This window comes from Bos taurus, chromosome 6 (assembly GCF_002263795.3).
Source record: "Bos taurus isolate L1 Dominette 01449 registration number 42190680 breed Hereford chromosome 6, ARS-UCD2.0, whole genome shotgun sequence".
NCBI lineage: Eukaryota > Metazoa > Chordata > Mammalia > Artiodactyla > Bovidae > Bos > Bos taurus.
In genome coordinates, this window is record NC_037333.1 from 8,273,194 (window position 1) to 8,289,123 (window position 15,930).

Consider the following 15,930-nt stretch of genomic DNA (forward strand, 5'->3'; position numbering starts at 1 on the left):
TCATCTAGGGGGAAAAAAAATACACACACACACACACACACACACAACAGTATTTACCTCAATGAGTTTTCTAGAAAGCTTTCATTTATAAAGGGCTTAAAACAGCACCTGGTGAATACTAAGCGCTACTAGAGGACTTTTATCATAACTATTATACTGGTTTTTACATTATCAGTGCTGATGAAGAACAAGAAGAACTCTGTCCTGCTTTGTCACGGTCACTGATGAAGATGCTATGGACAGATCATTTCGGAGCATCTCCGCGGCGGCCGCGGATTTCAAGAGCCGCGGATCAACGTAGAAAAATCAAGGCTTGCAACCCCCGGCCTGGAGCCGGGTAAGGGCGCGGTGCTCGATTTCCTTCCCTGCCTCCGCCGGCCCTAGTGCGCATGCTCAGTCTTGCTCGGCCCAATGCTGTGATTGATTTTTTTCTGGGCGGCCGTGACGACCTGGGACCGGCTCCGGGATGGGGAGTGAAGCCCCTGGAGCCGCCGCAGCCACTGCTGCGGCGCCGTGAGGAGCAGCCACAGGGAGGCAGCTGCCGCTCGTCGGTGAGTAGTCGAACCGCCACCATGACGTTTCGTAAGAAGGGCTCCAAGAACCCCCCACTCCTGAGCCTGGAATTCATCCTGCAGAATCATGCGGACTTTGTCGCCTGTGTGGGGATGTTCTTCGTGCTGGGGCTCATGTTCGAGGGGACAGCAGAAGTGTCGATCGTTTTTATTACTCTCCAGCACGGGGTTACCTTCCCTGCAGCAGAAGCAGAAGCAGAAGCAGAAGCAGAACGAGCCACAGCACCCAAGTTCCTTTATCATTATGGTGCCAAAGACTTGGCCACGGTGTTCTTCTATACGCTGGTGGCAATCATCATTCACGCCACCATTCAGGAGTACGTGTTGGATAGAATTAACAGGCGAATGCAGTTCCCCAAACAGAGGCAAGGCAAATTTTATGAATCTGGTCAGTTTAGCGTATTCTTCCTTGTCTCCTGTATCTGGGGCACATTCATTCTAGTTTCTGAAAACTGCCTGTCAGACCTGGCTGTCTTATGGAAGGCTCATACCCATAACATGATGACATTTCAGATGAAGTTTTTCTACATCTCCCAGTTGGCTTACTGGTTTCACGCCTTTCCCGAACTACTATTCCAGAGAAGCAGACCTCAAGAACTCTCCCAGCAAGCTGTATATGTTGGTCTTCACCTCTTTCACATTGCGGGAGCTTATCTCTTGTACTTGAATCACCTGGGACTTCTTCTTTTGATGATGCATTATTTTGTGGAATTCCTTTCCCACTCTTGCGACCTGTTTTATTTTAGCGACGAGAAGTTCCAGAAGGAGTTTTCTCTATGGGCCATTGTGTTTATTTTGGGTCGACTTGTGACTTTAATTGTTTCTTTGATAACTGCTGGTTTTCAGCTGGCTGGAGGGCATAATGTGATTTCGGATGACTCTGCTGAAGACGTGAACGTGTTGGCAGCTAAAATCGCTGTTCTGTCATCCAGTTGCTCTATCCAAGCATACGTAACATGGAATTTATTTAATGTTCAGCTTCAGAGGTGGATGGAAGAAGATGCGCCTCTTCAGGCCCCAAGTGTGAAGAAGAAACGGATTAAGGGCAGATTTTGTAGAAAAGGAACGGAAAACGGTGTGGCAACTTCAAATAGACTACTAGATTCTCCCCAGATGAGGAAAGAAAAGTCTTCATAATGAATTGCAAGTTAATTGACTAATGTCTCCAAAGAAGTCTGCTCTTTACTATAACATCCATTTCTTTGCTAAGAGAAGAAAATGGCAACCAGTATTCTTGCCAGGATGGACAGAGGGGCCTGGTGGGGGGCAGTCAATAGGGTCACAAAAGAGTCGGACACCACTGAGCAACTGAGCTCGCGGGTACACACATGCACACAAACATACACACATGCCTATCTTCGCCAGAGAATTTTCTGTTCTTGAAAATATATTGTCTTTGATTTTTGCTACTGTACTCTGTAAGGTATTTTTTGAAGGCATTTGAGGGGAGAGTGAGTATTATGAGTGCAAAAACATTTAGAATAAGCTATTCATCATCAAAATAGTTTAAATATTTCTACGCTGTTTTATTTTATTTTTTCTTTTTACCTTTGAACATTTTCCTAATGATTTGTAGAGATAACTCCAAAATTCATGTGTCAGTGACACAGTTCTTACTCCTGCCAATCTTTTGTAATGTTAACAAGATGGTCTTTTATAGCAATTACATATTTTTAATGTTCTCTTCCAGGATAAGACAGAAATATTATAAATCTGGAATTCGATTTCATTAGTTTTTCTGTATTCCCTAAGTCTTAGAATTGTTTTTTAATTTACAGCTGGAGAAAAGATTTGTAAAATCACCAAAATAATGATGTGTTTTATAGGTAATGGTTGTTACATCCCACTAAAAACCCCAAGATACTAATGGTTAACATGTGGCGATTTATTGCTATATATTGAATCAAAATATCTTGAATTAATATAAAATTAGCACTAGGAAGTAAAATCATGCTTGTTCATTTTAAACGCTTATAAACTGGAAATCAGAAAATTAAAGATGGTTTAAAGAAAATCAGCCTTAGCTTTTTTTGATACATGTATTAAAAATTATTCTTAATGAGGTTTGTAATAAGTGTGATATCCACAGCATCTTAAGAGAATATTGTTTAACCTGTAAATCATTTTGAAAAGTAATGCTTATTTGATTTATATCTCTAAAAAGAATGTCATCTGATTACATGTTGAAAACATTGAATATACTAACCTTAAATGTGAATATCATATTCTTATGAAAGTTTTTCCAAAATAATATAAATATAGCTTTGCTTCCATCTTTAATTGGGAAATATTTATCTGTATGAGACATATTTTGGAGAGATATATGTCTATATGTATTTTATATGTATATACACACACAGACACACAGACACACACACACACACACACATATATATATGTCCTATCTTTACAGAAGCCAGTAGAAACAATGGAATGCAGTGGGTATTTACTATATTTATTTTTTTACTCTCAACCTTTAGTTTGATTTTATTTCTATAATGTGAGTGCTTATATTTTTTTCAGTAGTCAGTGCTTTAAAAATATGCTAGGATAAGATTATATACTTCCTGTTGCTCTCTGTTTTCCCCGGCTATGTCTCCCATCTCTCTACTTTTGATAACTTTCCCTTGGCTTGTTGTAAGTAATCCAGCCTTCCTAATCATGGGGGTCCCTGCAAACTAAACTTAGTACATGAGTATTGTGGACCAAAGGGAGGGCCTGCTTTTAGCAAAATATTCTTTTATGTTCTTTCTGCTTTGAGAAGTACATAACGAAACAAGATTGTTTCTGTTTTGTCTGTAGAATCCACCATCCTTCGGCTTTTCTTTGTTTTTCTCAGTTGCTTCATACTGTAGTTTTGGTAGCACATGCTCTAGTTCCGAGGAGAAGGCAATGGCACCCCACTCCAGTACTCTTGCCTGGAAAAATCCCATGGACGGAGGAGCCTGGAAGGCTGCAGTTCATGGGGTTGCTGAGGGTCGGACACAACTGAGAGACTTCACTTTCACTTTTCACTTTCATGCATTGGAGAAGGAAATGGCAGCCCACTCCAGTGTTCTTGTCTGGAGAATCCCAGGGACGGGGGAGCCTGGTGGACTGCCGTCTATCGGGTCGCACAGAGTCGGACAGGACTGAAGTGACTTAGCAGCAGCAGCAGCTCTAGTTCCGAAGTACAAGAAACTCCGCTTCTATCAACCACCATGCAGTTAGTTGTAAAACAAAGATTTCCAACTTCTCATAAGAAAGACTGTTCTTTTTCACTTCCCTCATTTCTAAAGAATCCTCCCCTGTTACTTATAACCTCATTCCTGGAAACAAATTTTTTATCCATTATATATGTAATTTATTTTCCAGTAAGTGCAGGCCTGACTCAGTCTAGGAAACGACAGCAAGAAATATATTTCCTTATGTGATTGGCAATGCCAAGAGTTAAACTGGGCTTGATATTAAATATGATTAGGGTCCAGAACAATTTACCCGAGATTTTCTGGGGCTCTGTCCTCCTCAGTTTATCCATTTGACAGCAAAGGACTACAGATATTCTAGGCTTCATATCTGCATACCACATACATGATAGAGAGGAAGAGAGGAAATCTGATCACGTGTCACTGAGAGTCACCTTTACTGAACTTATTTGATATAGTGTTGTACTGGACTGATTGGTGAAGTCAGGTTATATGCTTCACCTGTGAAAAAAGGCAAAGCTTTCTTGTAAAATGTGGATCCACAAGGAGTAGCAAGGTTGAGGAAAAATAAGGGGAAGGATGCTGGGTACATCTCAACTATTCATAAGAATTCAATACAGAAAAGAAATGTATGTGAAGTAAATTATGAAAGTCACCCTATAAATGAAATTCAGCACAATACAAATTTCTAAGTTCCTTTTAAAAATTCTTAAAAACATGCCATTCTTAAAAAACATGTCATAATAAATCTCAGTGTGACAATTTGATTTCTGTCAAAATGGATGACATGGAAGCAAAACTTTCCATTTTCATTATTCAAGGTGTTATTAAATCAAACATTAGTTACCCCTGTGAAAATTTACTTAATTAATATTTAATCACTGAGTGTTGAGAAAGTCATAAAGATGTCTGATCATTGACTTTGAAGATATCACTCTGATTAATGGATCAGTGTTAGTGCTTGCCAAGCTTTATTCTTTAGGTATATCTATATGCATTGATTTTCTAGGATAGATGTAGAGTGGATTTTCTTTAAAAAGTTATTCTGCCAGCATTTATTTATAAATGTATCTCATTTTAAAAATAAATAGTAGAAGTATGTTACTCAACCTACCTGTCTCAAAGAAATAAGCATATTATATTCCTAGTGATCAGTATAATTCTACATTTCATTTATGTAAGAAAGCAACAACCTGTAGATATTTCTTCATTTATATCTAGTCAGTATTTAATTATTAGTAGAGGAAATATGTACTGCCAATAGTGTGTTAACTTGGAATAGATTCTCAAGAATATTAATTGAAACATTAATATTTTAAAGCTTTTTGAAGACATAAAATATTCTGATATCTTTTTAATCCAGAAAAATCTGGGCAAAGTTTTAAGTTCTCACTCAACTAAATGGAATAATTTATATAGTATAATAAAAGACATTACCGATGATTTACATAGGAAATGATGTATTGGAGCAGTTCCTGAGATGAAATTCTTGCGGGAGAAGTATCCTTGAGGATGTGGCATGTGGAGTGGGCTAAAACTTGGGTATTTGAGTTATGGCAGAGAATACATTCCTGTTTCAAGTCATAGATAATTCACTTGCCTGGCTGAAGTGGGTATATAGTGTGGGTGAGCAAAAGGAAGTAATTGAGGCTTAATAACAGATCAGATTACCAGAGAATTCACAAATACTTCTTGAATTTCTCTGGAAATAGAGGATTTTTTTAACTGCTGTGTTTGAATAAAATCTATATCCCGTGAGACACTTTTGTACAAAATAAAACAGTGATTAATAATACATACTAAATAAGACAGTAGTATCTGCCAAGTCCCCTCAATTATGTAGGAAGATTATCATAAATTCAACATACAAAACCCCTACCTTTCTAAATATTAGAACTGTTCTCATGATTACACAGTCATGTGACTATCTAAATTTTGGCTTCTAGACCCTTATAAGCAAATCCTTTGTAGGTCCTGCACCACTTCTGGCACTTCTAAGTATTTCAATAAATATATAATAAGTCAAACATTAAGAAAGCTGTCTCTCAGACAATTCACGTTCTTTGGCCCTTTGTGTTTGGGGCTACTACATTACGTCAACTGATCTTTTTTCATTTTACAATTTCAAAATTACATTGATATATAAACTGACTACTTCAGAGGATAATTACAAAACTTAAAAAATGACAGTGGAATGTGATATGCGGTTTGCTTAATTTTGACATGAACAGAACTTAACAGTAATGATACGGACATCTTCTGTCATAAAAGTTATTAGAGTTGCTGTTAAGGAATATGGCTTTTTGATAATTCAGGCAAAATACCTATTTTAAATAAAGGGAAAGTGAATTCCCTAAATAAAAAGTAAAAAAATACTCAGTTTCAATATCAACGGCACTATTCTTCAAATAAAGTAATGTCAGTGCATAGAATCTCATGGCCTGATGAAAATTTGAGAAAAGAGAACATTACCTCATGCCCTAAGGCATGGGATTTTACCTAAGCCATCACACACTATAAAGTATTTACATCCCAAGATAGATTTAATATTTCTTTCCCTTGCTGCTTAATTAATTTTGAAAAGCTGGCCCTCAAATACAGAATTGCCAAAATATGTATTTTAAAATCTTAATACATTAAAAAACTATGTTTCCAGTTGTATTGTTATAAATTCAGCAATGAAAGGTAGTAATAAGATTATAAATGATGTTTAACAAAAGTCAGTTTTAAGCCTTTACTCTGGCCCTTAGATCTGTGTGTACTTTGTAAGACCTTTAAACATTTTAAGTGTTGGATTGCATGTCACCAAAATGGCAAAGATATTTATATATTTTAAAAAGCTACTATAAAGGTTAAAAATGCATTCACATACAAAGTTATAAATAGTTTGTATGTGTGTATGTGTATATATGGTTTCCTTGGTGGCTCAGTATTAAAGAACCTGCTTGCCAAGGCAAGAGACACAGCTTTCTATCTCTGGGTGGGAAAGATCCCCTGGAGAAGGAAATGGCAACCCACTTTAGTATTCTTGCCCAGGAAATCCCATGGATAGAGGAGCCTGGTGAGCTACAGTCCATGGGGTCACAAAAAGAGTCAGAAATGACTTAGCAACTAAATAACAACATGTGTATGTATAGAGCTATTGTTAACAGATGTAAATTAACAAGATAATATTTGTTCATGTATTGCCTCTGTATACTTTCACATTCTATGAATGTATACAGTCTCATTTGAAAGTGAAAGTTGCTCAGTTGTGTCCGACTCTTTGCAACCCTATGGATTTAGCCCGCCAGGCTCCTCTGTCCATTCCCTTTTCCAGAGGATCTTCCCACCCCAGGGATCAAACCTGGGTCTCCTGCATTGCAGCCACATTCTTTACCATCTGAGACACTAGGGAATACCCACAATCTAATTTAATATATACATATATGTGTTTATGCATATACGTATGTGTACATATGCATACACATAGATTGCTGCCATGCATTTGCATATTTAGTTTTCAATAAACTATTTTTTTTTTTTTTTTTTTGGAGAAGGAAATGGCAACCCACTCTAGTACTCTTGCTTGGAAAATCCTATGGACAAAGGAGCCTGGTAGGCTACAGTCCAAAGTGTCAAAAGAGTTGGACACGACTGAACAACTTCACTTCAAACTATTTTTTAGAAGAGTTTTGGGCTTTAAGCAAAACTAAGCAGAAAGCACAAAGCTCCCATATATCCCCAGATCTACACCACAGCCCCACCCTAATACCCACGCATATATCTTTCCCTATTATCAGCATCCTACATCACTGTGGTATGTTTGTTAACAATCAGTGAATTTACAGTAACACATCACAGTCACCGGAAGTCCATAGTTTACAAGCAACCTCACTCTTGGTGTTGTACATTTTATCAGTTTTAACAACCATATAATGACATGTGTCTACCCTAATCAAAGAAAATAATTTCATTTTCTAATAATCCGCTGTGTGCCACCAATCATACATCCCTCTTCTGTGCATTTTTATGTACTTTACAGATGTATAGCATTGAGTTTTCCATCATGTCTGAGTAGGAAGAAATAAAAGATTTAAATATAGTCATAGTTCCACCTCTATATCTAGATGAAATTTAGTAAGGAATTCTTTTCCCATATGTATGAATTATTGTTGACTAATAACATACATTGCAATATATATCACTAAAATGTATACAAATTGTCTAGAGTAAATGCACACTTATTATATTAAAAAGTTAACTAAATGCATAGTAACTATAGACTTTATTTTACATAAGTGATAGAAAATACAAATGGTATTATCTGAAATCTCTTGTTATATATTCTGAATATAGGTCATTTACTTGAAACATTTGAAATAATTTGTTCAGTTGCTAAATCCTATCTGATTCTTTGTGACCCAATGAACTGCAGCACTCCAGGCCTCCCTGTCCTTCACCATCTCCCAGAGCTTGCTTAAAGTCATGTCCATTGAGTCAGTGATATCATCCAATCACCTCATCCTCTGTCACCCCCTTCTCCTCATACCCTCAGTCTTTCCCAGCATTCCAGTCTTTTCCAATGAGTCAGTTCTTTGAGTCAGATGGCCAAAGTACTGGAGCTTCAGCATCAGTCCTTCCAATGAATATTCAGGGTTGATTTCCTTTAGGATTAACTGGTTTGATCTCCTTGCAGTCCAAGGGACTCTCAAGAGTCTTCTCCAGCACCATTATTCGAAAGCATCAATTCTTCTGTGCTCAGCCTTCTTTATGGTGCAATTCTCACATCTGTTCATGACTGCTGGAAACAGCATTGACTATACAGATCTTTATTAGCAAAGTGATGTCTCTGCTTTTTAATATGTTGCTGAAGTTTGACATAACTTTACTTTAAAGGAGCAAGTGTCTCAATTTCATGGCTGCAGTCACCATCTTCAGTGATTTTGGAACCCAAGAATATAAAATCTGCCCTTATTTCCATTTTTTTCCCATCTATTTGCCATGAAGTGATGGGACCGGATGCCATGACCTTAGTTTTTTAAATGTTGAGTTTTAAGCCAGCTTTTTCATTCTCCTCTTTTATCTTCATCAAGAGACTCTTTAGTTCTTCTTTGCTTTCTGCCATAAGGGTGGTGTCATCTGCATATCTGAGGTTATTGATATTTCTTCTGGCAATCTTAATTCCAGCCTGTGCTTCATCCACCCCAGGTTTTTGCATGATGTACTCTGCATAGAAGTTAAATAAGAATGGCGACTATATACAGCCTTGATGTATGGCTTTTCCAATTTTGAACCAGTCTGTTGTTCCATATCCAGTTCTAACTGTTGCTTCTTGACCTGCATAAGGCTTCTCAGGAGACAGGTAAGGTGGTTTTGTATTCTCATATCTTTAAGAATTTTTCATAGTTTGCTGTGATCCACACAGTTGAAACCATTGGTCTACATAAATTATGATAAGCATAAAGATTAAGTTCTTATCATATTCAAATTTAAATTTCAGACTAAATAGATGAACTAAGCATTTATTTTGGGAAATCAAATAGCATCAACAAGTATTTTAGTAGTTATCAGTACTAGGTATCAGGTAACACACATTTTTCATCATTGCTTTCTTATTAACTCACATAGTGTTTCATAGTTGTAGTTATTCAAAATTTGTAGAACTCAGATGAGGGACCTTTATTATTAAAACAAATACACAAACAAACATAGTAAAGCTTTCTTTTGCTATCTCTTCTAATATTGAGTTCCTCTCCTGTTTACAGCCTTCCAGTTTGAAGTGTTAATTACTGATGTATTGGTGTGTTTATTGCCTGTCTGCTTTACCGGTTTGAAGTCTTTAGCCATACTTCTTTTTTTTTTTTTTTTCGGCATCGCTCGTCTCCACTTTATTTTTTTTAAATTTTATTTAATTTTTAAACTTTACATAATTGTATTAGTTTTGCCAAATATCAAAATGAATCCACCACATGTATACATGTGTTCCCCATCCTGAACCCTCCTCCCTCCTCCCTCCCCATACCATCCCTCTGGGTCGTCCCAGTGCACTAGCCCCAAGCGTCCAGTATCGTGCATCGAACCTGGACTGGCATCTCGTTTCATACATGATATTTTACATGTTTCAATGCCATTCTCCCAAATCTTCCCACCCCCTCCCTCTCCCACAGAGTCCATAAGACTGTTTTATACATCACTGTCTCTTTTGCTGTCTCGTTCACAGGGTTATTGTTACCATCTTTCTAAATTCCATATATATGCGTTAGTATACTGTATTGGTGTTTTTCCTTCTGGCTTACTTCACTCTGTATAATAAGGTGACCTTTGTGATCTAGCGTAGCATACTCTTTAGTCGAGAGGAAGCATGCAACAAAAATGTGTTGACTGACAATTATCTCAATGGTTTGGAAATGGACATACATTATTTATTGACCCACACTTACCTTAAAAAAAAAAAAAAAAAAACAAGATATGTGAACTTTAATAAATTTTCCTTAAACCTCTTAAATAAAAAACCTGTCTCCAAAATGCTAGACTTCTGTTTATGTCATGTATCTTCCTAATGGTATTTGTGATTTGCCAAACTTTTTGAAAGTTGAGTCCTTTTATTGACTTAAGAATTAAATTCAGTTCAGTTCAGTTCAGTCGCTCAGTCATGTCTGACTCTTTGCGACCCCATGAATCACAGCATGCCCATCATCCCTGTCCATCACCAAATTCTGGAGTTCACTCAAACTCATGTCCACCAAGGTGGGGATGCCATCCAGCCATCTCATCCTCTGTCGTCCCCTTCTCCTCCTGACCCCAATCCCCCATAGAATCAGGGTCTTTTCCAATGAGTCAGCTCTTCACATGAGGTGGCCAAAGTATTGGAGTTTCAGCTTTAGCATCAGTCCTTCCAAAGAACACCCAGGACTGATCTCCTTTAGGATGGACTGGTTGGACCTCCTTGAAGTCCAAGGGACTCTCAAGAATCTTCTCCAGCACCACAGTTCAAAAGCATCAATTCTTTGGCGCTCAGCATTCTTCATGACTTCCCTGGTGGCTTAGATGGTAAAGCGTCTGTCTAAAATGCGGGAGGCCTAGGTTCGATCCCTGGGTCGGGAAGATTCCCTGGCGAACGAAATGGCAATACACTCCAGTACTAGTGCTTGGAAAATCCCATGGACAGAGGAGCCTGGTAGGTTATAGTCTATGGGGTTGCAAAGAATCAGACACGACTGAGCGACTTCACTCACTCACTTTCTTCACAGTCCAACTCTCACATCCATAAATGACCACTGGAAAAACCATAGCTTTGACTATACGGACCTTTGTTGGCAAAGTAATGTCTCTCCTTTTTAATATGCTGTCTAGATTGGTCATAAGTTTCCTTCCAAGGAGTTAGAGTCTTAATTCCATGGCTGCAGTCACCATCTGCAGTGATTTTGGAGCCCCCAAAAATAAAGTCTGACACTGTTTCCACTGTTTCCCCATCTATTTTCCATGAAGAATTGGGACCAGATGCCATGATCTTAGTTTTCTGAATGCTGAGCTTTAAGCCAAATTTTTCACTCTCCTCTTTCACTTACATCAAGAGGCTTTTTAGTTCCTCTTCACTTTCTACCATAAGGGTGGTGTCATCTGCATATCTGAGGTTATTGATATTTCTTCAGGCAAGCTTGATTCCAGCTTGTGTTTCTTCCAGCACAGCGTTTCTCATGATGTACTCTGCATATAAGTTAAATAAGAAGGGTGACAGTATACAGCCTTGACATACTCTTTTTCCTATTTGGAACCAGTCTGTTGTTCCATGTCCAGTTCTAACTTGCTTCCTGACCTGCATATAGGTTTCTCAAGAGGCAAATCAGGTGGTCTGCTATTCCCATCTCTTTCAGAATTTTCCACAGTTTATTGTGTTCCACACAGTCAAAGTCTTTGGCATTGTCAATAATCAGAAATAGATGTTTTTTTCTGGAATTCTCTTGCTTTTTTGATAATCCAGTGGATGTTGGCAATTTGATTTCTGGCTCCTCTGCCTTTTCTAAAATCAGCTTGAACATCAGGGAGTTCACGGTTCACGTATTGCTGAAGCCTGGCTTGGAGAATTTTGAGCATTACTTTACTAGCGTGTGAGATGAGTGCAAGTGTGCAGTAGTTTGAGCATTCTTTGTCATTGCCTTTCTTTGGGATTGGAATGAAAACTGACCTTTTCAAGTCCTGAGACCCCTGCTGAGTTTTCCAAATTTGCTGGCATAGTGAGTGCAGCAAATTTCACAGAGTGCAGTGACTTTCACAGAGTCATCTTTCAGGATTTGAAATAGCTCAACTGGGATTCCATCACCTCCAGTAGCTTTGTTTGTAGTGATGCTTTCTAAGGCCCACTTGACTTCACATTCCTGGATGTCTGGCTCTAGGTGAGTGATCACACCATCGTGATTATCTGGGTCGTGAAGATCTTTTTTGTACAGTTCTTCTTGCCACCTCTTCTTAATATCTTCTGCTCCTTTAGGTCCATACCATTTCTGTCTTTTATCGAGCCCATTTTTGCATAGAATGTTCCACTGGTATCTCTAATTTTCTTGAAGAGACCTCTAGTCTTTCCCATTCTGTTGTTTTCTTCTATTTCTTTGCATTGTTTGCTGAGGAAGGTTTTCTTATCTCCCCTTGCTATTCTTTGGAACTCTGCATTCAAATGGTTATATCTTTCCTTTCTTCCTTTGCCTTTCTCTTCTCTTCTTTTCACAGCTATTTGTAAGGCCTCGTCAGACAACCATTTTGCCTTTTTGCATTTCTTTTTCTTGGGGATGAATTTGATCGCCGCCTGCAGTACAATGTCACAAACCTCTGTCCATAGTTCATCAAGCACTCTTATCAGATCTAGTCCCTTAAATCTGTTTCTCACTTCCACTGTATAAGGGAATTGATTGAGGTCATACCTGAATGGTCTAGTGGTTTTCCCTACTTTCTTCATTTTAAGTCTGAATTTGGCAATAAGGAGTTCATGATCTGAGCCACAGTCAGCTTCCCGTCTTGTTTTTGCTGACTGTATAGAGCTTCTCCATCTTTGGCTGCAAAGAATATAATCAATCTGATTTTGGTTTTGGCCATCTGGAGATGTCCCTGTTTAGAGTCTTCTCTTGTGTTGTTGGAAGAGGGTGTTTGCTATGACCAGTGTGTACTCTTGGCAAAACTCTATTAGCCTTGGCCCTGCTTCATTCCGTACCCCAAGGCCAAATTTGCCTTTGCTGCAAGTGTTTCTTGACTTCCTACTTTTGCATTCCAGTCCCCAATAATGAAAAGGACATCTTTTTTGGGTATTAGTTCTTAAAGGTCTTGTAGGTCTTCATAGAACCATTCAACTTCAGCTTCTTCAGTGTTACTGGTTGGAACATAGGCTTGGATTACCATGATATTGAATGGTTTTCCTTGGAAATGAACAGAGGTCATTCTGTCATTTTTTAGATTGCATCCAAATACTACATTTCGGACTCTTTTGTTGACTGTGATGGGCTACTCCATTTTTTCTACGGGACTCCTGCCCACAGTAGTAGATATAATGGTCATCTGAGTTAAATTCACCCATTCCAGTCCATGTTATTTCGCTGGTTCCTAGAATGTTGACTTTCACTCTTGCCATCTCTTGTTTGACCACTTCCAATTTCCCTTGATACACGTCCAAGGAATGGCGGCTGCATGGGCGCAGGAGGGTTGAGAGGAGCTACTCCACGTTCAAGGTCAGGAGGGGCTGCTGTGAGAATACCCCTCATCCAAGGTAAGGAGCAGCAGCTGCAATTTGCTGGAGCAGCCATGAAGAGATACCCCACGTCCAAGGTACGAGAAACCCAAGTAATATGGTAGGTGTTGAGAGGGCAACAGAGGGCAGACACACTGAAACCTTAATCACAGAAAACTAACCAATCTTATCACATGGACCACAGCCTGTCGAACTCAATGAAACTAAGCCTTGCCGTGTGGGGCCACCCAAGACGGATGGGTCATGGTGGATAAGTCTGACAGAATGTGGTCCACTGGAGAAGGGAATGGCAAACCACTTCAGTATTCTTGCCTTGAGAACCCAATGAAAAGTATGAAAAGGCAAAATGATAGGATACTGAAAGAGGAACTCCCCAGGTTGGTAGGTGCCCTATATGCTACTGGAGATCAGTGGAGAAATAACTCCAGAAAGAATGAAGGGATGGAGCCAAAGCAAGCACAACACCCAGTTGTGGATGTGACTGGTGATAGAAGCAAGGTCCGATGCTGTAAAAAGAACTGTTGCATAGGAACCTGGAATGTTAGATGCATGTATCAAGAATTAAATTAATGTCCTCTAAATATGAAGCTACCATTAGAATCGTCAATATATGAAGCAGACTGTCATTTTGAATGTGCCCATGAAGATGTGACATTTGCTCCACATATTTAGCAGCACTTTTGTAATAGTGAAAAATAAGAACAAACAAATCTTTCAACAAGATTTTTGAAAACATGCAAAAGACTAAGGGGGGATGGGAAATGCTTTATAGTGGGAAGTGAGATTAAGATTTTATGTTGGTCAATATTATCTGACATGATTTTTAGACATCCTTACGTACTCTTGGACCTCAGAGGAATGGTCAAAGCTAAAGATATCAGTTTGGGAGTCATCAGCATAAAGATGTTTAAATAAAGACACTGACCACGGTCATCTAAGGAGAGAGTATAAATAGGGAAGGGAAGAAGTGCCAGTACTTAGCCTTGGAGCATTCTAACAGGTGCTAATCAAGCTGTGGAATAAGAGGCAACAAGGAAACTGTTGGCTGGTGTGGAAGGAGAAAGACCAAAAAGTGGAGGGTGCCCTGCATCACAGAACCTAAACCTTGAGTGCCTACTGGTGAGGTGGTCAGACAGCAAATATAAACAGTGTGACAGAACTCAAAAGCAAAGTGTGTGGAGAGAACAAGATATCACTTACACCCAGCACTTTGCAAGTTCAAGATCCTTCAGATTAACAATAAATAACACCTGTATCTGCACAATGTAGGCCACAGGAGGCATGGGTGAGATCAGTTTCAGTGGAGTGCTGGGAATGAAAGCCCTTGTAGAATAGATTGCAGAGAGACTGGAAGGTGAGTAGGTGTGACACGGTATTACAAATACTTTCTCAACAAATGTCTGTGTGAAGTGGAGCAGAGAAATGGAAACACATGCTGGTATGCAATAAACACAGAGGAATATGATGTTAGAAAGAGTTAGTTTGATGTTATTGTTTTATTTAGGATGGAAGAGATTATAGAAGATGTGTATATTTATAGGCTGAAAAAGAGTTGAAGTGACAGAGAGAACAAGGATGCCAACTGCAAGAGGAAGGCCAGATGTCATGAATCCACTGAAGAAATGTGTTTACCATATGGATTCCTGATTTGAAAAGAGAACTTTAAAATTAATCTGCAGCTCATATATTTTTAGGCAATATTTGGAACATCTGTATATGATGGATATTTTTGTATGGAGATTTTTTAAAATATAAAAAAATTAAATATATTTTAAATGTAAAAATCAATAATACATTTTATCCATACATATATATATGTCTGCCTTTATTGTGTATTATATATTACTACATTACAGTAGATTTAGATTTCTCATTATCACCATTAAAATATGAATGGAAGTAATAGTATAAAATATGTGAAAGGATGGCATTAGTTGATCCTTGTCCTGTTTTTTTCCCCAATATGTAGTATTCTGACTTAAGCAAATTTTTTTTCTCTCAGAAAAGAAGAAAAAAAATCTATACAGATAAGAAAGATGTGAACTAAACATTTGCAGTTGGCCTCTCTGTTTGGCTAACAATTGACAAACAATCTATACCATTTTGTAGAGATGATGTTGATGTCTATCTCGGTCAGTCAATGAAAGACTTTGTCCAACTAAACAGAAGGAGACTGTCCCCAAAGAATAGTAGATTATTATCAGAAAGCTTGCAAAAAATATGTGCAGATATTTATTCAACTAGCCAATCTTATCATTTCTATTAGAATGTATTCCACGGTTCTCCGATCCTAGCAGTATTTTAAATGTTCAAGAGTTCTCATATATTCTTTCTAACATGCAACACACAACTATTACTCATTATAGTAAATATGTGCCACATTTTAAGATTTTAAAGTTTTGTTTTTGGAAACACAAACTAGGATTCTACAGGTTCAGCCATCTTGTCATTTGGGCAG

General features: G+C 38.2%; 1 protein-coding gene across 1 annotated transcript; it reads left to right on the forward strand.

Annotated features, from left to right (window-relative positions):
* The first annotated feature begins 374 nt into the window (after positions 1 to 374).
* Positions 375 to 7,241, forward strand: TRAM1L1 (translocation associated membrane protein 1 like 1). The gene has a single exon (XM_002688067.5). The coding sequence runs from the start codon at positions 390 to 392 to the stop codon at positions 1,707 to 1,709; it is 1,320 nt and encodes a 439-aa protein (XP_002688113.2). The 5' UTR covers positions 375 to 389; the 3' UTR covers positions 1,710 to 7,241.
* The last annotated feature ends 8,689 nt before the right edge of the window (positions 7,242 to 15,930 follow it).